This window comes from Corvus moneduloides, chromosome 10 (assembly GCF_009650955.1).
Source record: "Corvus moneduloides isolate bCorMon1 chromosome 10, bCorMon1.pri, whole genome shotgun sequence".
Classification (NCBI taxonomy): Eukaryota; Metazoa; Chordata; class Aves; order Passeriformes; family Corvidae; genus Corvus; species Corvus moneduloides.
In genome coordinates, this window is record NC_045485.1 from 6,149,616 (window position 1) to 6,177,323 (window position 27,708).

Consider the following 27,708-nt stretch of genomic DNA (forward strand, 5'->3'; position numbering starts at 1 on the left):
ATATACCCAATTTCAGCTGTGGTTTTTAAAGCAGCCTAGGCAGCTTTCCCTTCTGCCAGATACAATGAAGGCCTTGAGAAAGAAAAGTCATTTTTCCAGTGGACAAAGAAAGGTAATTAACATGAAACCATGTGAACTGAAGGTTCAACACAATCTTTAAAGTCTCTTATTATAATCTGACCATTTGATGACTTCTGAATTCAGAAAATCGTCTAAAATAATGTTCCAAATCAGCTCAAATTAACCTGCCAATTTATTACTATAGCTGGATATTGGGAGGAAAGTACAGAAATAATCAATGGACTGATGTGCCAAATTCCAGTCTTCTCCTGGATGACAAACTGTCTCTCCTTTTACTTTTCACAAAGCAGTTTATTTATTTATTTATGTGTTTTCTGAATCAAAGTCTGTATGCCACAGGCTGTAGCAAGTATGATGAAAACCAGGGAAAGTGGTGATCTATTTACTAATATAATTCAGCAAACCAGGACTGTGCTCAAAACTTAACATGAAGGTATCACAATATCAGCTTTGGTGATGTGGTAAATGCTGCTTCCAGTCAGGTTCAGCCCTGAGAGGTCAGCCTGGAAAGCATCCCTGGGATCTCTTCTCAGCTATTTGAAGACCAAGATCAATTCACATGAGGAAAATGCATCGTCTTTGCTGCCAAACACCGAAAATAGACCATCTAACACTCTTTCTTTCCCCATTCTTGTTAATTAATTGCCAAGAGTAAACATAAAGAAAGACAACCAAACACAACACAGCCATTGAAGGGCTATTAACCAACACAAATACTGAGCAGAAGTAGCTTTTCCTAATAATCTCTAAGTATTCCTCCAAGAAGGGAGGCAATGGGATTTTCTCACCATCTCAAGTGCTTTTATAACCTGCATTAAAGTCGCACACAAAAAACCATCAAACACCACAAAACCTCTTTACTCTGTGCAGTAACCCTGGTGGTACTGAAGGCAGGGAAGGTGTTCCTGCATCTGGAGGTCACAGCTCTCACCTGCAGTTCTGCAGAGGGGAGCCTGAGGCACAGACTTGAACCACCTGTTCCAAGTCTCACAGGAAGCCTGGGGTGGAACACGGAACCAAGCTGCCATTTAGCTAAGGAAATAAAGATACCATCATGCTCCCTCCTATCAGATTCCACACACACCAGCCTCAGGCAGCCAAGGTGCACTTGCCAACTTCATCTCAAAGCTCTGGGAAAGCTGATGTCTCCCTCAACAAGACCAGAGATGTCCAAGTGCTCTGTCTCACAGAAAAATAAAATGTGTCCAGGAACAGTTCCTTATGCAGATTCACATGCTGTGAATTACCTGAGGATGAAATTACTTTTTTCAGAGCTATCACCTTCAACATAGTTTCTTTTTAACTTTCCTGCCATCTGCTATAGAAATAATAATAATAAAAAAAAAAGACATGGCACACTTCAAATGCTACTATATTGTATATAGAAAAACCAACCCTAAACCCACCAAAACCAACCCACATACCACTTGTTACTTTTAGAATATTCTAGAAGCACAAGTCTTTTCAGACAGATAAGCCCAAAGGGTGAGGACAAGAGAATCAATGCCCTCCACAGAATGCCACCCAGACTCCAGGTAAGTTCTAAATCTCTAAAAGAAACCAACAAAAATAAAACTCTCTCAACAAAGTAAAACCAACTTTAATTAAATTCCTACATAATCCAACATTTCTATGCAGAACAACTGTTTAGTCAAAAAGTAAATATATATGTTTAATTCTCTTTCAAATGTCCACAAGAATCAAGAGCTACCAGTGTTCCTTGGAGAACAAGCAGTAGTCAAAACCTCTCTTGCTGATGTTCAGGAACAGTTCGTTACATCTTTTAACCAGCAGTTCCCTATTGCACGTAACAAATTTGCTCTCCATTTAAGCACCTAAAAGCCTGATACCTCACTAAATAAATTAAAACAAATCCAGTTTCTTCAGCAACCATCTTCAACATATATATCTTGGTAAAGCAACATTACTGCAAGCTTTTAATAAATACAGAGAGAAGATCAATGACTTCGCATTGGTGTTCCGTGGAATGATCTTTTCCCATCAACACCTGCTTCTCCAAACAGTTGGGGTTTTTGGTATGTATGCTCTAAAAATCACTTTGTGTAGTATATTTAATAAAAACATCCCTTACATAAGTCAGTACATTTTGCAGGGAAGGACTCATCTGAGATATGAATTTCAGTGTAAGGCTGGCAAGAGCTTCTTGCTGAAACCAAACCAAATTGTGCCTCTCTGGGAGCTGAAGGCAAAGCCCCAGAGGCGGAGTGGAGACTGTAACCAACGAGGGATTCTCAGGCATGTTTGGAATTGACCTAACCTTCCTCATTCTGAAGGGCTTGTTCTGTGAGTTAAGTCAGAGGAACAAAATGGTGCAACCCTGAACATCTGGATGCTGCATCACTCTCAGAGGTCTCCCCAACCCTCCAAACACCCACCCTTTCCTTCGGCAGCAGCACGAGACATGAAGCAGCTCCCTGCAGTACAGTGATACCATGGTTGCTATTTACAGTAGAATTAATGCATCTGTGCCAGTAGGGCGGAGGTCATATGAAAAATATACACAATGCGCTCATTTTTAGCCAGATTAGGATATAAAAAAAAAATTTACTCTTCAAGTCCTAACTTTAAACAAAGAACAATTCTGTCAGAGGTCTTCAAACCTCCTGAGGATATGTTAGAGCACATTACCCTAACGTATAAAAACAAATATTTACACCTCCATAAAGTACCAAAGAATTTTTAAAAATGCCTAGTAGCTCTCAGCGTGCAAAGTCAGCAGGAACTGATTATCCAGGATGTTCACAAATTGTAGAGACAGTCTTGGAATCAAGCATTCAGAAGCAGAGTGCAAAAGACTCAGGAATTATTTCAGTCCGTTTGTTTTCATTGTTGTTTCCTTTCTTGTTTTGAATCAGTTCATAGAATCACAGAATGTGCTGAGTTGGAAGGGACCCATCAGGATCAGAGTCCATCTCCTGACCCTGTGTGGGGCCAAGAGAACCACCATGTGCCTGAGAGTGCTGTCCCAACGCTTCCTGAAGTTTTGTTGGTCCATATGACAGAAACCCTTCACAAACACTTATCAAGGTAACCTTCAGCTTAGTGCAAATGCCACAATCTTCTAGGACCTGTAATCTTTTCTAACAGTGTGAGCCATCCAGTTCACTTTAGTAGTCCAACTTTCCCGCAGAGCTTCATCAAACTTTTGCTTAAACTGTTTTAGTGCTTCTTCCTCACTCTTCCCTAAGGCAAGGGAGTCCTAAGACAACAGGAAAACAAGTACTGTTAGGAATTTTAAAAAACACAGTTAAAGCCTCCTTCACCTTTCAACACAAGCCACAGTCTGTTTTGTTCTGCTTTGACACTTTTTCACTTACTATTCATTGAGCAATACATCAGTTGGTTTAAATAATACATCTTTCTGGGTCTAAAGATAAAACTGAAAAAGAATGAAGCAAATAATTTTCACCTTTACAGGTCTATGCTTGTGCATGAGCCAAGATGTAAAATACCCCTGAGATGACCCCATTTAAGATGCAGAAATCCTGAACTCAGCCTTTGAGCACTAGGACTGACTACAGACCTTGTACTATAGAGCTGAAAAAGAAAGCTTTGAGGACCGTGTGGAAATCTTGACAGAAATGTTGTTTTCACAACTAAAATGTATTAATCTTGGAAGCAAAAATTCACATCCTGGAAAAATGCTGAGTCCTGCTGAGCCATAGATCTTACTTTACCTTGAGATACTGGATGTCCTTGACAGAGGTTAGCTCTGGCAGCCCTGCAGTCAGCATCAGTGCAAAGAGGGTAATAAATAGGTTCCCGTGCTTGCGCAGGATCAGGTAGGCTTCCTCACAATACTGCCGGAACCTGCGTCCAGCCCAGGCACATGCAAAGAGCACAACATGGGAGAGCTTACACAGATGGAAATGCGTGCTAGCACTGCCAGAATTTGTTATCAAAGACAGACTGTAGGAACACAGTAACAGAAAGGACAGAGATGTCTGCAGAACCTCCAGTGCATTCTCACAAATACATCCCATGTCTCCCCAACAAGCCCTTGGTACAAAACATCACAAGCTGTTCTTCAGAAAGAACAAAAGTGCCAGAGGTCATGGCAGTGTCCCATCTCCCTGAGAACTTAAGTGAAATGCTCTGATGATCCTATCGGGTGGGCTACAGTGGAACAGCCAAAGCTCTGTTGCAGTCCCTCTGCACCAATTCAGCCTTTCTCTAACCTCTGTCGTCTCTAATTCCTTCCATGGTCAAAACTGAACCCACTGCCAGGGCTGGTGGATCACAAGCATGTGGCTCCTTATGCCCAAGCATCCAAGCAAGGCCAGAATGGAGCAGCACAATGAATGTGCCCTGATGGACAGGAAGGGCAGAAAGGGAGCCTGTTCCTAAAGGCAGTGCTGCATCTTGCTTGAACAAGAGTCTGGCAGCCCTGCCTGGAGCCTAGAGCTGCTGAAGGCAGAGCTGAGCCCAGCAGAACCTGCTACCTCCTGCTGTGGGAGATCAAAAGCAACTGCAGAGCTGCAGCTTCTGGTTCTGAAATAATCTGTGGACATTAGAGCTCAGGGAGAGCAGCAGATAGTCCTGAAAATGCGTGTTGGCACACTTCCACACAAGTGCAAATGAGCAAACCAACCCCAGATAGGTTCTGGTATCCTGGAAATTATCATCTCAATTACCAATAGATCAAAATAACACTCACCGGCCAAATTTTTCAGTGTTCCCTGTTTTTCCTTGTTGAATAACATGAATGAAATCATAGGTGAGTATGAAAGGTACCCGTTCCCTTTTAATTCCAAACTTGGACTTAAAGTTTCCAAGAATATGACCAAAATCTATGTGAAAGAGCTAAAAAAAAAAAAAAAAAACCCAAAACAAGAGAAAATTAATTTCTGCAGCAAAATGTGTCACTTGTCTAATATTTCTACAGGATGCTGGTATCAAGAACAGTTAACTCCTAATGCAACTCTCTACAGCCTGTGCTTCCAACCCTTTGGGAGTATCTAATTCTAAAACATTTTAAGATTTAAAGTCAATGATAACATCCATGCTCTTATGAGTGACCACTGCAGCAAATCAATATGTGAAAGATTCTCTCAAGTCTAAGCTGCTGCTGCCATGAGACATCTTGTTGGCAGTATCAGACAAAAATGAGCCCAATGATGAGCCCACAAGGCTCAACATCATCATATCCAAGGCCTTCCTACACAAGGACAGAGCCAAAGGTAGCAGAGCTGAGTTAATCTGAAGGAGCCTATGGCCATTCCCCCTGTTAGAACTGAAGAGATAAGGGCATTCCAGCTTTCTTCCAGGAGGTACAAACTTAAAAGAATATTGCAAATATCTGTAAAACTCTCAATTTTATAACCCTTGCTAGTTTTCCAGGCAGAATAATTTCAGTTAAATCAGACAAGTTACAGTACAAAGTAACAATTAAGAAATTTATGTCTAAGAGCTCACCCAGGTTCTGAGTGCACAGCATGGTGCTGGTCCTGGGTTCCACACTGAGCATTTCTGCAGGGCTGAGTTGTAGAGACTCACTTCAGGGAAACCACACTGCTCCAAAATGCAATTCATGAATTTTTAAGGGCAGTCTTTTGTAAGATACTCTAAGACCACTTTTATTCAATAAATCTGAACCATTAAAAGGCTTCTTGGATATTCTGTAAAAACTCTACAGAACAGCCTCTCTCAGTACAGAATTGCTGATGGACCAGGCTTTGCTCTGCCCTTCCACCAGCATTGCATTCCCTTTCCTTGACGCTCTGCCCAACTCTCAGTGAACCCCAGACATCAGTTCTGACCATGTGCGGCTTTCATTTCACCAAGGCACTAAAGAAATTACAAGTTCTCAAGAGAACTCTTGTACACCAGAGATACCAAAGGCATTCTGCCTACGGAAGGGATTTTTACCTGCCCATTTTTCCTGACCATGATGTTGTCACTGTGTCTGTCACCAATTCCCAGTACATACGTAGCTACACAGTAGCCAGCACAAGACAGAGTAAATTCTTCAATGGCTCGATCCAAGTCCTCTCTGTAACCACGAAGAAAATTATATTAGTGCACACTGTTAGAATTCATGTCATGCCTTGGCCTCAAAAAGGATTTTTGCTTGTTTAAACCAGAAGCCCATTAGGATGCTGTAAAACCAGAATTATTTGAGAAACAAATACTGTAAAGGTAGCTATGGAGAATAAGCAATATGAAAGGCAACATCAAGGCTTGAAACTCACGTAGTTTTCTTGGGTTTGTTTGTGTTGCCAAATTTAATATAACTTACTCAACAGCACACAGCCAAAATGCTGCAAATGCTAGGCCCAAGGGCACCATGAATCTCAGTCAGAATTTGACACACTAGAAAAATAATTAGCAACAAACCACATCTTCCTCAACACTGAAAGAGAAACTTAAGAGGAATTTTGTAGCTTATACTATAGCTGAGAGAATAACTGTAGAAATTACCCTAAATTGTATTCCTTCAGCCAGTTCAAGAGCGCGTCCTTGTTGAAGGCAGCAGCTGCAGCAACATTGCTGCTGTTTAACTGAATGTCAGCAATGGTTTCTGAACTAGAAACAGCCTCTATAAGGCCAGAGTGATCTCCAGTTGCTAAACAGCCATATGGCAATATCCTGAAACAAAATACAGAATCATGTTAGAACTTAAAACAGCAAAATGTTTCTTTAGCGTATTCATTTTTTGGAGAAGCTGAATACTCATTTGAACAGGAAACTCTCTAAGGTTAATATACAGGAATTGCTTGTAAAGGCAAAAGACCAGCAATACATTTAAAGCATTCATTTTTCCAATTATGTACATATATGCAAACAAAGGAGACATTTTAAAAAGCCAAATTTTTCCTTTTTACTGGAACCCTGTTTCTTGTAATTTCCCAGGATGAGCCGCAGAGGGAGCCCTGTGCCTGCATTTGTGAATTCCTGCCCAGACAGACACTGACCTACTCCAGTTCTTTCCCGATAAATTATTGCTGGAAATGGAAAAGAGGATCTTATCCTTTTTCACTGTCTTCCTGCTTCAAATGAAAACGCTAGAAATCCTTCTAAATAGTAACATAAAGAATGCTTTCTGGCTTTTACTAAATTGAAGCATAGAAACCCAATGAAAAACAGGAATCTACCTCTTAACTTGCTTCGTATCTCAGAACACACCCGTGCATCTACATACTGTGGCCAGTGAAAATACCTCTTACCATCACTGCATTACAGTAAGACACAGTTAAAGACGTAAATTAAGGAGAGATGTGTCTAAATAGGTAAGTGTATTTTTTTCCAATACATTTCCTCACTCCACATGCTTAAAAAGCTAAACAGAATGGCAACATCCCATGAGATGGGAGCTCAGCATGTGCAATGGAAACTTACAGCAAACTTTTCAAAGTTTTCAAAGGCAATGCATCACAAATTGAGGTGTCTGTTCTTGTGCCAGGCAGCTCAGGCCAAGAATATTATCCCAATTGTGGTCATGGTCCATGTATAAGGAAATGGATACCCACAAAAATCTACACTGCAGTACACAAGGTATAGACCAGCACTCGCTGACTTACAGAGCTGTATAAAACAATTGCAGCACATATTAAAAATTTATGTGTGTGCCTTCAGACATACATATATATATACACACACACGTATATACATATAAAATACTGCTGGTGAAGCTGTCATTAGTATTAATATATAAAACAGATATTAAGTTTGATTGCTACAAAGCATAACCACATCTCTTAACTGACACAGCCTATTATCCCAAGCCATGGAATAAAAATAAATAAAATTCCATACAAAATTAAACACAACTTTTTGGCCTTAGAGCTATCAGGGAATGGAGCAGTTTCTCCACCTAAGGGATAACACAACTGAAGTGGTGCAAGTTAATATAGTCTGGGATTCTTCCCTACTGGCAACAAAGTGAACTGAAACCCAGATTCAACAGGGTATTTCAAGAGTGCTCAACTTCAAAACAACAACAGAAGTGCAGGCTTGGAACGCTCTTCCCGTTTCTATTCTGATCCCTTCCTAGTCCCAGCCCCGGTCCCTGGAGCAGCGGCTCTCCCAAGGAGCAGGAGGGTGCCTGGAATTGCCGCACACCAGCGCCCACGGCACGAGGAAGCTCTGCCCATCCTTATCACGACACCGCAAATGGGAGCCAAATCTCGCCAGGTTAAAGTGCACGCTGGCCTCCTTCCATGGCATTTCAACCCACTCCTCTCGCAGCTGAACTGGGCAAACGGCCAACAACTTCCCCTTCAAAAGCAAGCAATGATGAAAGCCTTCAGCCCCTTGAGGGCTGTGTGCTTACAACTGGAGGAAAAAACATCCTTGTCAGAGAGACAGTTTGACAGGAGTCAAGTTAGGGACAAATCCTCTGGGCCCTTTCCATCTCATCCTGGTCCTTCTGACTTCAACATCTGTCAGCAGGATATGTTCCCTGCTTTTTAAAGCCAGCAAAAGCCATGGACAGATCAATGCTGAAATCCTGGGCAGGACAGAAAATTCTCTTCACTCATTTTAAACTGTTCTTTATTTCTAGTGTTTAATTCTCCAAAGCAGTGCCCTTCCAAACACACAAGAAATACTGGTAATTTATCAACACACTCTCTGTAACTTCAGGTCCAATAGTTTAAAAATGATGACATTCTTAAGAGTTGTAACAAATACATTTTTCAGTATGTGTGTGAACTCTGAATTCATTCATACACAGCCATATAACCTCAGATCTCACACATGTAAGGGTGATGAAAATGAAAACCTACTACAGACAGGCACTGAAAAAAGTGTTTTGGAGAATGTCCTGCATCTGGTCAAAAAAGTAACCAAGTCTTAAATACTTTAATGACAATTTGCCACAGCAAAGGTGACTTGACATAGATCAAACTCCTCAAACTCATGATTTTCTGTTGCTGTTACTTTACTCCTTTCTCCACTAACGCAACTTTGATGCTGTAACACAGGTAAAGCAGCTCAAACACTTTCTGATGCAAGGTTTTTCCTGAGAGGTGCAGCACCACAGACCCCACAGCATCCTTGGGAAGACAGATGTTATGCTCCTCTGCTGTGACACGTATTTGTAATAGGCCATCTATTTCCTGCTCAATGTTCAGGTAAAAATTTGTCTTAGAAATTAAGGTGTGGGGATTAACTACATAATACACTTTTTGCTTTGGTCATTTCTCTCTGCTACTTGACTGATGTTTGAGGTGAACTGACCCACGGCAGACTCCTCTAAACGTCAGTGTTTGGGTGCTGGCCCTTGGTGCTCATGGCTGGCTCTGTTCTGGGAAGCAGATCCAACCTACACCCCAGGCTTTCCTCAGCTGTGCGCATACAGGGAGAGCCCAGGATGAAGGACCTACAGGAGCACATGGTTCCATCCCCCTGCACACACCCTCTGCCCTGTTTGTCACCCACATGACAAATTAGTTGACAGTTAAACAAACAAACAAACATTTCTCCTCCTTCAGCTCTCAAAATCAATATATATTTGGCGCTCCTCTCTAGAGCTGAGAAATCCCACTGGGAATATCGTGCTTGCTTTAGACACAGACTGAGCTAAGATTTCATTTTCAATCACTGCTAAAGAACTGAGTGTGGATTGCAGTGCAATTAGAAGGGAACTGATCCTGTCCCCAGCTCCTCAGCAGCGGTGCATTGGCTGCCATTTGATCCACGCCTCATGCAAGCTGTACAATCTGCTTGTGGCAAAACATGACTGATGGAGAGAGGCAACAGCAAGAACTTCTACCCTGACACTGCTGGCACAAGTGAGATGCCTTGCTTTTACCTGGGTGGAGTTACCAGGCTCTCTGTAGTGGAAAAAAGTTGAAAAGTGCAAAATCCATTGTGGATCCACAAATGGAAATAACTTCAGGGAAACTAAGGATGATACAGGGCAAGAAGCAAAGACTGCACTCATTGGTATGGGCATATGACACTTATTTTTCAGGAAAGCAGCTCTTTGACACTGCTTTTCCAGCAGAGACCATGCCTCTCACCCAAGCAAAAAGTAACCAGTGAGTCCTGACTCATGAACATCGCAGAGAACTCATCCCCACCACTGCTAGCTCATAGATTCTGGAGTTGTCTTTTCTTGAGAGATATACAGGCTATAAACATGGACATGACAAAGCCTCACCCTCATGGCTGTGCCCTCCTGCTCTGGGTGTTCAGAGTGCTGTTTTGTCCAATTCTGTTCCCAAGAAAGGTCATTTCAGAGCCTTCTCTTCGCAAGTGCCTGATTAATCTCTTTGACAGACATGGAATTGTAACCCTGCCTCAATCCCAGGATTTTATTTTATCATGGTAACTATGAGAGGATGAATGGAAGGAAGATGCTCCCAGTTAAGCAAATAAATGGAAAAGGCCAAATATAGAACTTCAATTCTCACTAGGAACTTCCCCTTTCTACTTTTTTCCTTCGCGGAGTTTTAAGAAAAATCTTGGACATCAGAGCTAATTTTTGGTTTTCCTTCGTTGCGTTTACAAAAAATGGCTTAGTCAGGAAAAGCATATTTGATGACTCTAATCACTATTCCTGTTTGCTAGGCACGGTGTGTGGCCCAGGCTGGAACCACAAACAGCTTCTGGGAAGGCAGCTACTAAAGAATGCCTCATCTGGGATTCCACAGCTGCCAGAGGCTGTCCTTGCCCCCAAATGCTGCATCAGTCTCCTCACAGACAATTTATAATGGCATAAATTACGTAAGGTTTCCTCAAGTCAGTGTTCAACTTCACACACACTCAACCACCTCATCGCAAATGTACATTTCCAGAAACAATTTGTAATTCATATTCCCACCTTTCCTTAAGCACTCAAAGTAACAAGTTGATATATTTACTTACCTGTGTTGATGTTACATGTCTTATGTAGTTCCCACTACTATGCTTGAACCATAAAAAATTTTTAAAGAGCTCCAAGAATCTAAATGAAGTATTTCAGTAATATTTAAATATAAGTACTTCTAGACTTGTAAACAACACTTAAAATTAAACAATGAGGATTACAGCTCTTGCACAGGCATACAAAATTTAATTTATGGCTAAAAATGCTTTATAATAATGACACACCCAGTACCTCCTTTAGGACTACCTTCCTAAAGTGCAACTAGAATTTGAGAATTGTATTACCTAAAACTGGTTCATAAATTTGGGTGGAAAAGGTTCCCATGTACTAGAGGGTTGTGCAATAACGCTGATACTGTTTCTCTTTGGAAAGCTCTAGTATTCCTTCAAAGATGTCATGTTTACCTTATGGAGCATATGAAGGTAAGAAAGCTGCTTTGCAAGAGACTTTGGAAGATACAAAGATATTTCTGGTTGGAAAAATGCATTCTAGCATTCCAACAGTGTTTTACCAACAAGAGAAAGTGACCTCAGAGCTGAAGATGTTCACAGTGGCTGGAAGTGCTGGTGTGAACAGCAATGAGAGCTCTGCTCACAGCAGGAAGGAAAGAAGGTAACGCTTCCCACACCCTGTTCACCTTGGCTGTGACAGCTGAAACCTCTAGGCACCTGGATAGATGTGTAGAAAGGGGACAGTAGGGAAGGCGCCTAAAAACAGGAAAGCTTTACTTCTAAAAGTAGCCCCTCCATCCAAACAAACCAGCCCTTGAGAGATCCTTACCGGAGATCCAGGCCAGCCTCTTTCCAAAGAACGTCCATCAAGCGCAGAATCTGGAGTGTCAACATGTCCTGTCGGAGATCTGCAATGAAAGGTGAAACCACTGCTTCAATTCCTCACAAACTTCCTCAAGTTTCCAAGGCCTTCAGAAAAAGGGATCTAAAAATACTCACCCAGCCTAAGGGTTAAAGTGGTATTAATCATAACTACACCATCCTGACTGGCAATGTCTGTGCTGTGAAACACAGTCAGAAGATGCCTAATTTGTTCACTGATGTCAGAGCAATCCATGTTTACATTATGGCAATACAGAATGATACAGCTTAAATGCAAGACTGAAGAAATGAAATGAAGAAAGAAAAGGAAAAATTTCAACTTTCTAGCATTGCTTACCATCACCATTTTTAAAAATGATCCCTACGAGATCTCCTCCAAACATCTTGTTGTTGTACACTATCCAGAGAGGCTTCATTTTAGAATCCATATATCTACACTTCTCAACACTAGAGGAAAACACAACAGAAGTTGTAGTCAAATAGGAATAATTCAACTGAAAAGATCTAAACATGGTTCGGAACATAAGAGAACATGTAGACTTCCAGTCTGGAAGTACTTAAATGCTCTCTCTGCTTTCATGCTGCTGCTGTGCCATGAGCACTCACCAAGCTATGAACACATTTGTTACATGTGGAATGTACTTGATATTGACTGGTGAATGTATCTCTATGTAAATCAAGCACCCTCATTTTCAGAGAAATTCGTTTTCTTTATATCCTTTCCCATCAATTTTTATACTTTATATTTAAGTGCTGTGAAAAGTTTTAGTGGCCTTTGTGCTTTTTGTTATAAACAGAAGCCAGGAATGCAGTCTAGTTCACTTTTAGGCTTACACTTAAATATATTTAGCCATGGTAATGCATTGACTAAGAGAGTATTAAGTTTCATGGTGGATCACAAAAATCTTCTAATTTAACTGATCTCTTAGCCTCAGGAAGATGCCCAGCAGACTCTGTCACTATAGGAAAAGTTCCCTGCGGCAGCACATGCGCTGAACAATGCAGCAAGAGGAAGTTCAGACACGGATGTGTTTCTGCTCTACTGTTTCCATGCAAAGCTACAGTGAAATTGTGCTCATTCTTCACTTACTGCAGTTCTGAAAGTATAACAGAAGGATTCAGAGGAGACTGGAGGTCAGAAAGGGCTTCTCTGTAAGCATTTTGTTTCAAACACGTATGCATTGCATCTTTTCCTTTTGCTTTGCTTTGCTTCATGGCATTCAGCTTAATTAGACTATTTAAAGTCTTCATTTTATTGAGGGCTTCCACCTAAAAGAGATATGTTATCATTAAGAGTTATTGCTCAGAGGTAATATAATGCAAAATCCCTTTTCACAACAAAACCAGGTATTAAATAATTTTGCAGCTTTTTAAAAATGGAAATAATGGATGGAAATTAAGTCACTCATGTTTCAGAAATATCATTTTCATAATTAACAGAGACACTGATGAGATGAAAGCTCCTAAGCTTTAAGTCACTTTTAAAAGCATGACTTAAAATTTCAAAAAAAAAAATGAATGAGGTATTTTAATGTATGACACATTAACACAAATTCTTTCTTCAAAGTACAGCTTTTAGTTCCCTATTTCAACAAAGCACATGAAAAAGGTGCCCCTAGGCATGTTGAAGGTAATAGAAATACTGATTATTTAGAGTTATATACTCTAATAAACTGAGACATTACTTGAGATGAGCTGTGGATGCAGATACTTCATTGTTCACATTAAGTTGCATCCAACAAGGCACGGCCATGTGACGACTTGCAGACAATTTTCACAGAGCAAAGTCTTACATGTTTGTCATTAAAATCCTGCTGAAGTCAGGCAGAAGACAGAAGCTGTAATTGACTAAGGTGTTCGAAATCATAGCATCTCAACTAAGCAAAAATCTTTACCTTAGAAATGTGTAAAAAGTCAAGGCAATTATTTGCAATAGTACAGGTGGGTTTAACACCTTTTCCCCCTCCTGTTTTGTAAAGTTTTTTACCGTTACAAAGTCTGTAAGGATTTTGGTGATGTAACTGATGATGTAAATGTTTAACACTGACAGAGCAAAGCCCTTTGGTACCAAACCTAGACAGCACATACAACAAATACAATTTCTACACCTAAGCAACTTTTTGACCAAATAGGTCTTACAACAATCAGCTGTGTTTGCACCAGCCTCAGTAACGTGCTGAGCAATACACAGATTCTCTAGCAAACAGCAGCAATGTAACAATTATGAAAGCTGTTTTCTATACAAGGAAGTTTCAGCCTAACTTACAAGGTGCTGAGTCAAAACTCACCCCTCCCACAGACTGAACCCTGTCAGGCAGGATGCTGTGGAAATTGTATGGAGTTTGATTATAAAACTGGGCAGTGGAGAGCTGCCAGGTCAGCCATCTGTCAAAACCAAAAACACTCTGCTTTTCCACTATTCTAGAAGCTGTACAAACATCAGTGACAAGGGAACAAAATGGAACCTGTGTTGTACAAACAGGAACTTTTTGAAGTATTTCTACTTTGAATTTCTTCCGTGTTTGCACAGTTGGGAATTTTTTTGCCCCTTCTTTGATTGTACTGACATTTGCTTCCTGTAAAGTGCACAAAAACTTTACTGACCTTACATCTATTGCTTAAAGCATTTCACTACCTACTCTTTTCATGATTTTGACAATGCTAACAAGCATACATGGAAGAGATAGTCTTTTCCATGTCCTGTGAGCTGCAGCAATAAAGAGCACAACAGAACATCCCTGTTCCACGTGCTCCCAAAGCACAGTTTCAACGCAGACATACACCATCATCAGTTAGTCATCCACTGAGTGAATCTCTGTGGCCTGATACAGTAAATACTTTAACTCCAAAGAGAGACCATTTTTCAAATATTTTTATGATCACAATCTAAATTAACTCACTAAAACTGCATTAGAGACTTCATGATTTGTGAGTGTCTCTTAATGATCTGCTGATACAATTATTAGTGCTTTTAAAAGCAAACCTCTCATGCTTACTAGGGCATTTAAAAGCAAACATATCTCTCCTTTGTTCTCTCTTTTTTTGCATGTGTGTGTAAATGACAGACCTATATTAACACTAAAATGAGTATTTGGGTGATTTGCAACACCTTTTAGCAAAAGCCAAAGCCACAGGAAGTAGTCCTGGAGTAATCTAGGTAAAATTTAGAACAAGCTACCCTTACTGGGGAAAAAACTTCAAATGCACAGAAGCCGTTCTTCAGTTAATCCAGAGAGTCTCTGTTGTATCCAGAATACACACACACGCACCGGAAGGTGCCTCATGTTTCAGAACACTGTAAAACCAGCTCTCTGAGGCCCCACAGCATTGGCTGCCTTCTGGGCCATAGAGGCTGCTCCATCATTCAGCCCTTTTAATTCCCTGTGTCACTCATGCCTCCTCCTCCTCACTGCCCAACTTTGTCAAGGTAGCCAATGCACCCCGCAGGAGCAATGGAATAAGGATGGGAGTTACAGGCTTGGATAGGTCAGGATGACAGGAAAGGGAAGTCCCTACCTGTTTAGCCAGCACCTTCATATGAGCCACACTTCCCCTGCAATAAGCTTCCAATATCAAACCGAACTGCACGGACACGGCGGGGATGTGAACCTCTGACCTGCAAGGGGAAAAGCTTCTCATCAGACCACAGCATTTACAGAACTGCGTTGTTCCAGTCATTAAAAAAAACAAAACAAACACAAAGGAACTCAAAACAAACATTAAAACACTTCATGGTCACACAGTTGAAACAAAAAGCCAGATCTCCTGAGAAATGCTAGAACCCTTCTGTGCTGAAGATGACGAGAACAGGCCAGTTTTGATGCAGGACCCTTGTTTCAAGGCCCAGGACTGCTCTGGAGGCAGCAGTGTTCATGCCAAGAGGTAGTGACTGAATACCTGTTTCAGAATCCCCTTTTATTCAGAGCAGCACTGAGAAGTCACTGAAGGGCTGATGTTAAACCACATGCTCTCCAATCTTTGTAAGGGAAAAACTCAATTTGCTTGAAGGAGAACACTTTGAAACAAACCACTGAACTTTACATCAGAGCTAATTACCCTCCAAAACATTTTCATGTAACACTTGCTCTTTTTAGCTAGAAATATTAAAATTAATTGTGCTCTAAAGACAGAATCAACCTATTTCAGTCCATTCTGCAAGGCTTCTGCCATTTATGAAACTGCTGACCAAAAGTAGCAAGAACACACAGAACAGCTTTTATTTTCTGTTAAACTTGCAACAATAATAATTTTTTCCCAACTGTGAGGTATAAATATTGTGATTTTACTGCACCCACAACCAAAACAAATACTAGGGGTATTTACAAACTTAACTCATCAGGTAGTCAGAGCTGAATGCAGTTCGGAATACTTTCATCAAAGGGTACATTACAGACCACTCTAATTTATTTTTAATGAGAGGTTTGATTTATAGATGCCAAAGATAAAGAAACAGAGGAGTTGTGGGGCACTATGATAATGGCTCATCTAGAAAAATCCTCAAGAAATCATATTTGAAAGTCCAATCAGGCTCAATAGTTTCAGAAAGACAAAAGGGAAAAACTCCTACCTCAGGTGCCAGAACAACATCTGTCCTATTCTCCTATTGCCAAGTGCTCTTTCCAGAAGAAACCTGGAAAGTGCACAATCCAGAAAAGGCTCATACTTCAGGACTTGCACAAGCTGGAGAAGATACTGAGAGAGCTCTTCATCACTAGAATGAGGTACATAAAAGCAGTTAGTAAGAGAGCAGCCAGATTAGTGATACTCCAGAAATTCAGGTGCATATGACAAACCCAACAATGACAGGATTTGGTTCAATAGCAAGAGTGTCTCCCAATTTTTCCATCATACAGAGAAGGACAACACATGACTTAGTGCAACTGCCAGATGGAAATAATTCCAGATGTATTCTTAGGATAGCCCAGCAGCTAAATTCCTTGCTTGGATTTGAAAGAAGTCAAACTAATTTATTTTTTTTACCCCAGAAGTCCATCCTTGACCATTAAAAATTAATCACTAAACTATTCACCAAAGAGAATTCAGAACTCAAGGACAGGAAATATGCAGTAATGATAATGTTACACAAGTCTTGCCCTAGGTTACTGTGGAGAGCAAATGAAATGCAGTAAGGGAAGAACTGCAGAGAACGAAGGCTTCTGTAAATCAAAACCAAATCAGTAATTTTCTCATTATTTATTACATGCTGCAGCTTACATTCCTATTAAATGATACAGCCAATCCCTGCCACAGAGTGGAAGTGGCTGGGTGTCAGGTTTTACAGTATTTGACTATAGGAATACTTCTCCCTTCGTTATTAAAATGTTTCTCTCACAGTTTCTCATTCTCCTTTGCCCAAGAAAGGGATGAACACCCAATCCTTTCTGGGACAAAGGTGCACTGGTGTTCTCCTTGCAACATGGAAAATAATCATCATTTTCTACAAGGTGTCAGAATAAGGTGGTTTTATTTAGCTGCCAATAAGCCTATCTAGAAATTTGACTGCTTGATTTGGCCACCTATTCATGGCAGACAGTGTGTTTAGATCTTTCCTCTTGGGGCTGTTTTATCCTGTGAACAAAGAGAATGCAGTTTTGTGCCCCAGAAACCCTTACCTACCTCATCTGTCTCAAACAACCCACTGCATATTCTCTGACATACTGGTCAGGGTAATTGAAATCCAGCAGCTCCAAAGCCTCTCTGGGCAGCAGCTTGGGCCAGATCTGCAGGAGAGCCTGAAGCTGTTACAAAGAGAAGGTGACAGGTAAGGACACAGGTGGGTCTCACTGCCCATAAAGGCACTCAAATCAACAGAAGATGGTGACCAGCTACCATGAGGGGGTGGGTAGAAAGGAGAGAAATAATTTGGGGTAACTGGGCCCACTTCTGATTAAGTTTCTCACTCTTTAAAATGATGCAGATTATTTTTAGTCTGAAAAACCTGTTTCTTCACACACAATGCACAGTAAACAAAAATTAAGTACCAGATATGTATGGTTTAAAACCAGACATTCAATAAAAATAAGATGTCTTGTAAGTGCTCTCATAAATATATAGCCATTTTGGTATCAGTTGAAGTTTTCTACTAAGGATAAAAAAAATGTTTTTGTTGAGAGAGATCTTTCTTTACTAAAATTATTTGTCCACCTCAACTGATGGAGCCTTTTTGCACATTCACTGTGAATAGTAATGAGCTTAAATTGTGGAAAAAAAAAATCAGGTTAGATACTAAAACAAATAAAGAATCCCTATATTGATGACAGTAATGTGCTGGAAAAAATTACGGAATACAGTGATGCATCATTTTGGACAACCAAAAAGAGCAACATTTAGAGGTCTCACAAAATAAACTGGTTTTATTGCATTGTTATGAAGCTCACAGCTACCTGCTGTGAGTGTTTTTAATAATATGTATAGAGTTGTATCACTGAAACAGTGCACTATGACTTCAAATAGACACTTTTAATACGCGTTTTATTAATATAAATGCAGTGTATCAACAGCACAAGATTTTTCTTTCTGTAGGAACAAGTCATAACTCATGATAATAATACCCTTTCCTACAAATTAGATAACACAGATTATTTCATATTTAAATAGCAACTTACAAAATCTGAATAATTAAGATCTTTATTCCCCTGATTTCATAATGACTTTACAACAGTGAAAAACCTGTATGTCTACTTTATGTCACACATCAACTCATGCTTCCAGTTCAAGTATGACAAACATGAGTTCACATTCTCAGCCCACATTTAACAGGCATGTTCATAACACTATTTATACACCTTGGGGCCAGATTCTGAATTGATTCATCAATTTTGTGAAATCCAGAAGACAAGAAATGGGCAGAGATAAATCACAGTACAAAGCCAGTGGCTGTGCTGCAACTCCAGAAGTGGAGGAAAGGATCAACTAAACTGATTCCATGGACAAAGAGAGGTATGAACAATTCATAATGATATAAAGTAAAACTACAGGTGTTCTAAACATAGATGTCACATTCCCACAGAAAAATACACTCAAAAATACACTCCAAAATCTGTTAACCCAGCAAGGGTCAATGATGCCAGTCCTGATGTCAAGGACTGCAGCCACCAACATTTTCACAGCAGGAACACTGGCACTGAAACTCTGCAAGAAATACTAAGATCACACACTTAATACACAAGGCAGACACTGAAAATGCAAACAGCAGCTCTGCTTGTCAGACACAGTCACAGACTCCCAAAAAAGACTATCAGAATTTCTACAAAATCTACTTTAAATCAGGTGCAGAAATCAGCAAAAATATAAAAACATTTTGTTAGTACTGAATGATTGAAATGAATGGAGAACCCGAAATAGTCTGAAAAGATGAGCTCAAGTGGCCCCACATGCCTCATATATCAGGCAATGAAAGTCATGGTCCACAGCATGTACATTTACTGGGAAGATGATTTGAAAATACAGAGCTCCTCCCTTTGCTGAAATTATTGCAGAGGTGGTTACGATGAGAATGAACAATGCATGTTTCAGAGAAAACTCAAATTCGGCCTTGGTGTATCAATATTTTCTTCTAAGAAATAACCACAATTTCTTCCCTAACAAGACAGGTTTACTATATGAGACAATACAATTAAGCAGAGGCCAGTATTTTTATTCCAGTTATTTCAAGTATTTCAGTTGTCCTTTCTCTACTTCACATTAATTATGGTGTCACTTCACTGAAAGCAAGTGGATTTTTTAAAAATTTCTTTTAATTTTTTTTTATAATTTTGCTCTGAGAATAAATACTGCCTGTGAATTCTCCTAACGAGTTCTGCCACCCTGCTACTGTGCTGAGCAGGGAGGTTATGGCAGCAGTAAGGACAATTCCTTCTGTTCAACCATTTTACTAGAATCCTGCATATCCAACAAGAGCTTGGATGAGATCTGCATGGTAAATAATTCAAGAAAGCTGCTTGAATCCACTGGACATAACTTCATGGACCACTGAACTAACGGATTAAAGACAGCCTACAATCAAATACGAGAGTCTATTTCTAAAAGAGCCTTACTATTTTTAAGCTGCATTAATAAAAACAGGAGTATAGTTATTAGGTCCATTTGCTTACAAACAGCTGGTATTTGCTTTTTCTTATAAACAGCTGGTGTTTGATTGCTTCTTTGGGTTTTGTTGTTTTGTTGTATTGTGTTTGGGGTTTTTTAAACTTTTTGCTAGAAGTGTCAAGACTTTTACTGAAATACATCTAAAAATGGGCATTAAAACAACTTCTGGTACAACAGTGTGCACATTGTAGCAGACAACTACAGCTAGTACAACAAATACTTAATTTTAATGGGAAGTAAATTATGAGTTCTGTTAATTTTGGAATTCCTAAAATTCATGAGGCTGTCTTGCCTTACCTGAAAAGGTAAATCATTAGGAGTACTTACATGTCTACATACTACAGAAATATTCAGTATGTTTAAGGGAAGATCTCATTTTTCAGAGACTCTCCTTGCTGCCAAAACCAATATTATAAACTGCACTACTGTCTATAGATAAGCAAACGTAAATACTATATTCCTTCCAGAAAATACACAGTAACAAGACAACAACATATCTTCAGCCATCTGTTTAAATAAAAAGATTTATGCATATATAATATTTAATGTTCCCAAATTTAAAGGACTTTGAACTGTCAGCTAATATCCATACTCCAAATAACTTTTCAAAACTGCCACCAAGGGCCCTATTTCAAAGCCCCAGCACTCAGAATGCCTTTTCCTTCACATATTTTACAGAGCAAAGAGGTACCTGCTTATATTTCTACAGTTCTGATTTCCAGAAGACTTTTAATAATGAACAATAAATTCAGAAGCACGTAATGGAATTACTAAGGAACAGGATCTTGCACATGAAAGAATACAAGTGAGCAAGGAATGTTCCATTTTATTAGTGTAACATTCATGGCATGGACAAGGAGCTAGGATGAAATTCCATTCATTTTTAGAGGTTCACAGAACATATACATCTAGCTGGTAGGAAGGATGTTGCAGAAAATGAACTCTGCTGGAGCAAACTAAGATTCTGACTGACTAGATAATCACAAAAATCACACGATGGATAGACAGAAGGTGAATTTTCATGGAGTGGCTTCCTTTTCTTCCAAGAACATGTAGCTTGTAACAGGTGAAGATCAGAATACTAAGGCACAATAGAATTTTATATCATCAATCATAACCTTTCACAGCAAATGCTTTTTAGCTCTAAGTTTATAAGAAATGAAAAAAGTTAGTTTAAAATTTTTAAAATGAGACTCAGGGCAAGACATAAATATTATCTCAGTGTAGTGGTCTGCAAGAAGCTGAGCATCATTTAAACCTGAATTCTGTCAGGAAGACCAAAACAACACCTGGGTTCATCCCTTGCAGTGAGTGCTGTGCTTGTTAACTTTGGCCAGACTTTTTAGTTTGGCCCAAACTTCTCTGTACACAATCTGACTGAAACATTTCAATACCAATCCAGAAACCTGTTATTTTATTACTTTTAAATCAGTCTATCAAGCAGGGATGGTCTTACTATGAGCTCATATAATTTTTCCTGAATTAAAGTTCAACCTATTCCTAAAAAGTGTCCCAAAAGTTGGATTCTATTTGGGTAAATACAGCAGCAAAAGGTTATTTCATTACACCAACTTCTTTACAGTGTAGTGAAATAACCTTGTGCATCATTTGCTGTACAGCAAACAAATGAAACAATTTTACTGAAAATGCACCTTATATCACAGCACCAGCCTCACTTCCTTAAAAGTTACTTTAAAGAGACTCTATTTGGTTAAACAGCCACAGGATGAGAATGATGTGTTTCCTAGCACTGGTGGGTATCACATCTCTTTGAAAAACCATCTGTCTGCCTCAATGAGGTTTAATTACTCAGTCTGAGACGTGGCTTTTATAGTGTTTGAGCAGCTTAATTTTCACAAGAAGTTTTATTTCAGATCTTGATTTACAAACCTTTTTTTTAGAATAGCCTTGCTGTGAGGGTGGTCGAACACTGGACTTTGTTGCCCAGAGACTGTGGAGATACTCCCATCTCAGCTGGACACAGCCCAGCTCAGGCTGACTGTGCTCAAGCACAGGGCTACACTGGAAGAGTCTGTGAAATTCTTGCTTTTAAGATCAAATTTGAGCACGAGATTTTTAAATTAGTCTGTATAAATATCCACTGTGCTTTTCTCATCATTCAGAGGACCTCTGAATTGCATTTTGGTCCTGGTTTTTGGGGTTTTTTTTGAGAGAGTAAGCTCTTCTTTACGTGTCCAGGCCACAGAAGTCAGACACTAAACTCCAGTTTACACAACAGCACCACTTCAAACTGGTTACACTTGGGAAAGAAATCCTATTTACTGATGATTTAAATCAAGCATTTCTCCCCACCATCATTGTCTTTTCCCTTACCTGAGCAACGTCTTCAAGTTTGTTCCACTTTAAAGAGAGCAGCAGTTTTGGCAATGATTGTGGGAAATTTTCTCGACAGTCATAGCGCAAAGTCCAAATGAGATCCATTTCATTTTCACAAAGCTGGGATAAAGGATCTCTTTCCATTATATCTTTTAGCACAACATAAAACTTCTTACCACCTCGACCCTAGGAAATGAGAAATGTATAATGTTGTAATAAATTCAGTAGGATTCTTGTATGGTAGCTCCAATACCAGCCACCATATAGCAGAAAGAACATCAGAAAAAAACTCATGAAACACAGGGAAATTACTACTGTGCTTTTCTTTCAGATTCCTTACTGTAGGCACTGTAAGTAACAGATTCCCAATTCAGTGTGCAGAACTTTCTGAAAAAATAACTAAACTTTAGAGTTAAGAACACTAGATGGCAATATTTCTGTTTTCCAACTCCAAGATGGAGCACTTTCATTTAGGATGCATATATTTTCTTGTGTTTTTCAAATGAGCAAATCTAAATACATGTATAATTATTTCTTTTAATTAGAAACAAAAAAATACTTTTGCAACCATCAAAAGAAAACACATTTGCCAAGTAGACAGACACTTATTTTGGTCTTCTAGTCCTAAATTGTTTTCCAGATCTAACGTAAATCTTAGCTGTGTTTCAAATCCAGAGTATGTAAAGCTTTTTGAAAAAAAAATAGACAAGTCCAAAATATATTGGAAAAAGCAGATATATATCTGAATTTTAAAGCAGCTCATCGAAGTGAATTATATAAGAAAACAGAGCCAGTAGAATTGCTATTTGAGCAGTTGACTTATTTATTTCTAGATTGATGCAGAAGATGAGAACCAAAAAACGACACAAAAATAATTTTTAAATAGTCTGTAGATGATGCTCACCGCCATTGCAGCATTGTCACTGTTTCTTGCAATCTCAGCTGCCTTTTCAAGTATCTGCAAGAAGTTGGTTTTAAATACATTAGATTTAAACCCAAATCTGACTGCATTGAAAGAATAAGCATTACAGAAATGAGGCAGATAAGGAAATTTTTCTCTCTTTTAGACAGTTTTGTGTATTCAGTGGTATAACACGGACTTCTGTGCTGTGTCCCTTTTCTCATCTACAGGACTAGGGAGATCAGGAGTAGCAGTGCTCATGATGACCTCAATTATTTCCTTTTTCCTCACTTCTGGGCTAAATTAAACAGTCTTTCTGATGACAGCTTGCTTTCTGTTTCTGCATTTCCTCCTTATTTTTTGCCACAGCAAACCAATTCCTCAACTCTAAGTTATCCTTTGCTTTCTCACCTCTACTTGCGCAGTTTTCAAGGGCACTGTTTCCATGCTCACAGATCCATACTTCTAGCCCTCAATTCCAGTAAGAATCCACAAGCCCAGTCCTTTCACCATGTTCTCAGATTGCCCATATGATCTCAATCAGTGTGTCCAGGTACTTCTCTAGATCTTAGATCTTCCTTCCTTTTTTTCCCTTTTGAACATTTTACTTGGTTTTGGAAGTCCATGCAATAACCCATAATGGAGAATTAAGTCTAGAAGTAAATGCAGTTCTTCAAAGTGCATTCTGCACATTACTACAACCAAGCCAGGTGTTACAACGGTGCCTGCCTGGGCCAATTGGCCCAGCTGAATTGGTCAGGTATGTCTATCTACAGCTGTCAGATGCTGCTGCTTTGAGGAACAAATCATAAAATAAAATCTCAATAAAGAAAAACGTCTAAGGAACTACACCACCTCCTTTTCCTGAGAGCTCTCCCTCTCCCATTACCCAGGAATACAACAGCACCCCCAGGTCCAGCAAGACTTGTGTTCTCTTTATTCAGACAATATGAGAAACAACAAAAGACTACAATTATCAGAGCATAAATACCCAGCAGCTAAAATCCTTAGAAAGGTATCCTAACTTGTTTTATTTCTTTTCTCTGTATGAAACTCTCATTAATATCATGTATTACATCTACTACTTGGCCACAAAGCTTATTTACTTATTGTGTGTGAAAACATGCATAAACAAAACCACAGTGTCCCAATTCTATGTTTGATTCTTGCCTCCCCGTGCTTTTCAGAGTTACTCTGTCTGCAAATAAACTTTCAAAGTCTTTGCAAGTCCAGCTTTGTTCAGGTGAACCCTGAGCCCCACGATGTGCCTGCAGCACTGGCCATGGACCAGGCCAACACATGGCTCCTGTCTCAGACAGTTTCTTATCCATGGTCTAGGCACTTTTGCTCCCTCAGCCCCAAATAGCTCCTTGCTGTGCAAGCAGGTTGATGATATGATCAAAAAGATTCATCTATTTTAGCACATTATGTTTCTTAAAAACAAAAATCTGGCATCTCATTCTTTGTTTTCTTGGCAGAAACAAGCCAACACTGGGAAAATGAAGAGCAGCCATAGAGCAAGCAAGTCTCAGCTGGACCATTGTGAGAGACAGATCCTCAGCTGATGTAATTCAAGCAGCTACAGCGTCACTCCTCATTCAATAGAACCTTCAGCAAGAGAATTTTTAGGAGAGTGAGTCGAATGAAATTAAAAGTTACAAGGGATGAAGACCATTAGACACTACCTTAATGTCACTACACCGTCTGTCTCACTCAGTAAATCTATTTGCTGCATTCTATTGGCTGCATTCAGTCCACGGTTTTAACTTACTGAGAACTTGGTATTGCAGGGACAAATAAAGGAAACACCAGAGATAGAACAAATATGTGATTACTAAAGAAACACACTTTTACTTAGCCTGTCTGTAATATGTACAGCAAATTTTTTCTTTAGAAATTAAATACATATAAGTGCAATGAGCAAAAACTTAAAGCATTACAAATAAAGCAATACCAAAACTGACTAAAATATGTTCACTATAAAGTGTTAACTGGTCACCCTTAAATAAGGCAGCAATTGGGCAGTACTGGTTTAGCTCTTGCTGCATTTCCAGTGCTGTTTTAATAAAAGAAAAAGTACTGTGCTGACAAGGAATGGGAAACACTATCAACACAAACTCAAACAAAAAGCCCCCTATTTTGTTATTCAATTTCGTTTTTATGAACATTAAACCCCAAATCTGCCTTTGATCAAGATGATAAAACTTGGTAATTTCAGTCTTTTTGTTCATCCCCCCCCCAAAAAAATTGCAGACTAATGTGCATATGATTTAAGCCTTCCTTTTACAATGCATCATTAGCAGTCTGTTTTAAGACATTTTATTGCTTGTTTCCTGGTCTTAGCTTTTTCTGCTGGTTTCTGAACAACTTTCCATCTATCCTTCACACTACAGACATAACCATGTGTATTCCAAATATACACTTCCTTTCTAGACAGATTCTTGTCTTCTTCTGTAGAAGACTGCAGGGCAACTTCAGTGGATTCAGTCCAAGAGCTGACCTTCAGAAATCCCTTTGCACACAGTATTAAGAGTCCATTTATCCTCTAAAGGACTTGAGCTCATAGGGCAGTGTCCCAAAGAGTGGGTAACACACATTTGTACCAAGAAAGAACAGATCTTTATAGATCACAGGCAAGCACAGTTTGAAGGTTTCCAGAATAGCAGATAAATTTAGCTTTTTCTAAGATCATTCATATGGGAAACTGATTTGCTTTTGACCTTCAAGAGACCATGTACAGACCACTTTTAAAAGTGTACATCTTCAAAATAGACCCTGAAGTCAAGCACCGCCACTCACACGGTGCAAGTTTAACAAACTGCAGTATGGTGACTAACAGGCAGGAAAAGGGGAATTCACTGGGAAAGGCAGTGTTGAAAGGAAAGAAGAAACAGCTATTTCCACATAAGCATTCATGACTGCTCTTTAGGTCACACCTTACCTTATCAAGGGAGGGTAATTAATAGGCTGTTTTGAATATTCCTGAAATCTAATGTGCAAAGCTGTTGCATTTTCAGTGTAAGGGTTAGTCTGGACTGTTCCCATGGGATTCAACATTTCTTCAAGTTCATCTGAGACACAGACAGAACAGTTACTATTACAGGCCAGGCAGGCATTAAAATTTTAGAAATCTGAAAGGCAAAGATGCAGTAAGAAATCACTTACTTGTAAAATGAACAGAGCACATTTTGCTGCACAGCACTTCTAGCACAATGCTCTGTATTTCCAGCATAAACCGCCTCCTACACTCCCAAATGTTGGATTATCACCCAATGAGAAACTGATTTTCTTAAGTAAACATAACAGTCAAGGGAAGCTGAGCTATCCCTACACTGAAACAAATCCCAGTAAGATCTGCAGCTTCTGCAAAGCAGGACACACCCTCAGGCTGGTACAGGTTTCCTCAGGACGGGATGAGGAGTGACATGGAGGCTCCAGACACTCTCACTAATTGATATCAGTATCAGGGAAGAAGACAAAAATCTAATTCACAATTCTTGCTGATGCAAATGTTATCACTTACATTATAACTGATCAATTTAATTTGGGGTGCATAGCAGAGGGACCAAATGAAACCTAAACTGCACCTTAAAAGCAAGTAACACTAGATATAAACATGCAATTTATTTTATGTGGTTTTTCTTCCACAACAGATGAAATTTTTAGAACACTACTTCCAAGCAGACCCTTGCTCTTCCTCTTTCCTGACAAAGAATACTTTCAGGAAAGAGATTAAAATGTTATCTATTTATCCACATTAAAAATATAAGTAATGAAGAGATTATTACAGGAGAATTGAACATGCATACAGTAAATGTTCTGCTATTGGATCCCCCACTCTCCCATACTTAAAGTCCAAATCTGAAAAGCTAGGGTTTACCAGGAAATGATGACCAGCTGTGCAGTACCAGTTCTCCGTTCTTCAAGTGTCCTTTATAATCAAACACCATGGTATTTACCCAGGCTACAGGATAATGCTGTCAAAGGAAAGAGTTTTTACATGGAAACTAAGATGCCAGCAAATATTACTACACAGAAAACACTACAATATACATAAAATTGAGAGGGTGGCTTGGGTTTTTTTTTCAAATGGTGATACCTTTCAGAAAAGCAACTAAACACTGAGAAGTATCAAAAGTTTTCATACCAAGATACGCAATTTTTAATACGTACGCTCTTTTTAATACCTTTTCTTTTTCATTTTGTGTTCTTGAGCACTAAAGTGAGGACAAGGAAAGATTTCTGGATGCTCATTTTGATATAATTAGGAGGTTACTCGAGAAAAACAAATTAAATAATTACCACTTTTCCTGCTTTCCTAATGGTTTGGTATTTAGAAGGATTCATTGCCTTGGTGGACTTCTTAGTTTTCATCTTATCCATGACAGCATAAACAGCAAAGCAGAGCCTTGCCATCCTTGGCAGATCACAGACATTGATTTCAAACTCCAGCACTTCATTCCAAACGTGGTCACTTCTCCCAGATATTTCTGTGCTTACAGTTGTTTTACAAAGGAGCTCTGTACCATGGAAAAGACCAGCCCTAACATGAACCTGCCATAAAGAAATGAGATATTTTAAGCTTGTCACAGAACCTACAGAACTCTGTAGAGAGTAATATGCAGAACATATAT

The 27,708-nt window shown here is 39.3% G+C and overlaps 1 protein-coding gene across 1 annotated transcript in view; it reads right to left on the minus strand.

The window, feature by feature from the left end:
* Positions 1-1,659: 1,659 nt before the first annotated feature.
* PIK3CB (phosphatidylinositol-4,5-bisphosphate 3-kinase catalytic subunit beta) overlaps positions 1,660-27,708 on the minus strand; it is a 56,480-nt gene continuing 30,431 nt past the window's right edge. Inside the window, 16 exon segments of the mRNA XM_032119254.1 lie at positions 1,660-3,301; positions 3,780-3,912; positions 4,760-4,905; positions 5,971-6,094; positions 6,523-6,690; positions 11,696-11,774; positions 12,086-12,195; positions 12,839-13,017; positions 15,265-15,364; positions 16,316-16,459; positions 17,365-17,486; positions 22,171-22,359; positions 23,078-23,131; positions 26,009-26,145; positions 26,955-27,051; positions 27,377-27,628. Of these exon segments, the coding sequence (XP_031975145.1) occupies positions 3,164-3,301; positions 3,780-3,912; positions 4,760-4,905; positions 5,971-6,094; positions 6,523-6,690; positions 11,696-11,774; positions 12,086-12,195; positions 12,839-13,017; positions 15,265-15,364; positions 16,316-16,459; positions 17,365-17,486; positions 22,171-22,359; positions 23,078-23,131; positions 26,009-26,145; positions 26,955-27,051; positions 27,377-27,628 (2,172 nt within the window). The 3' untranslated portion in view covers positions 1,660-3,163.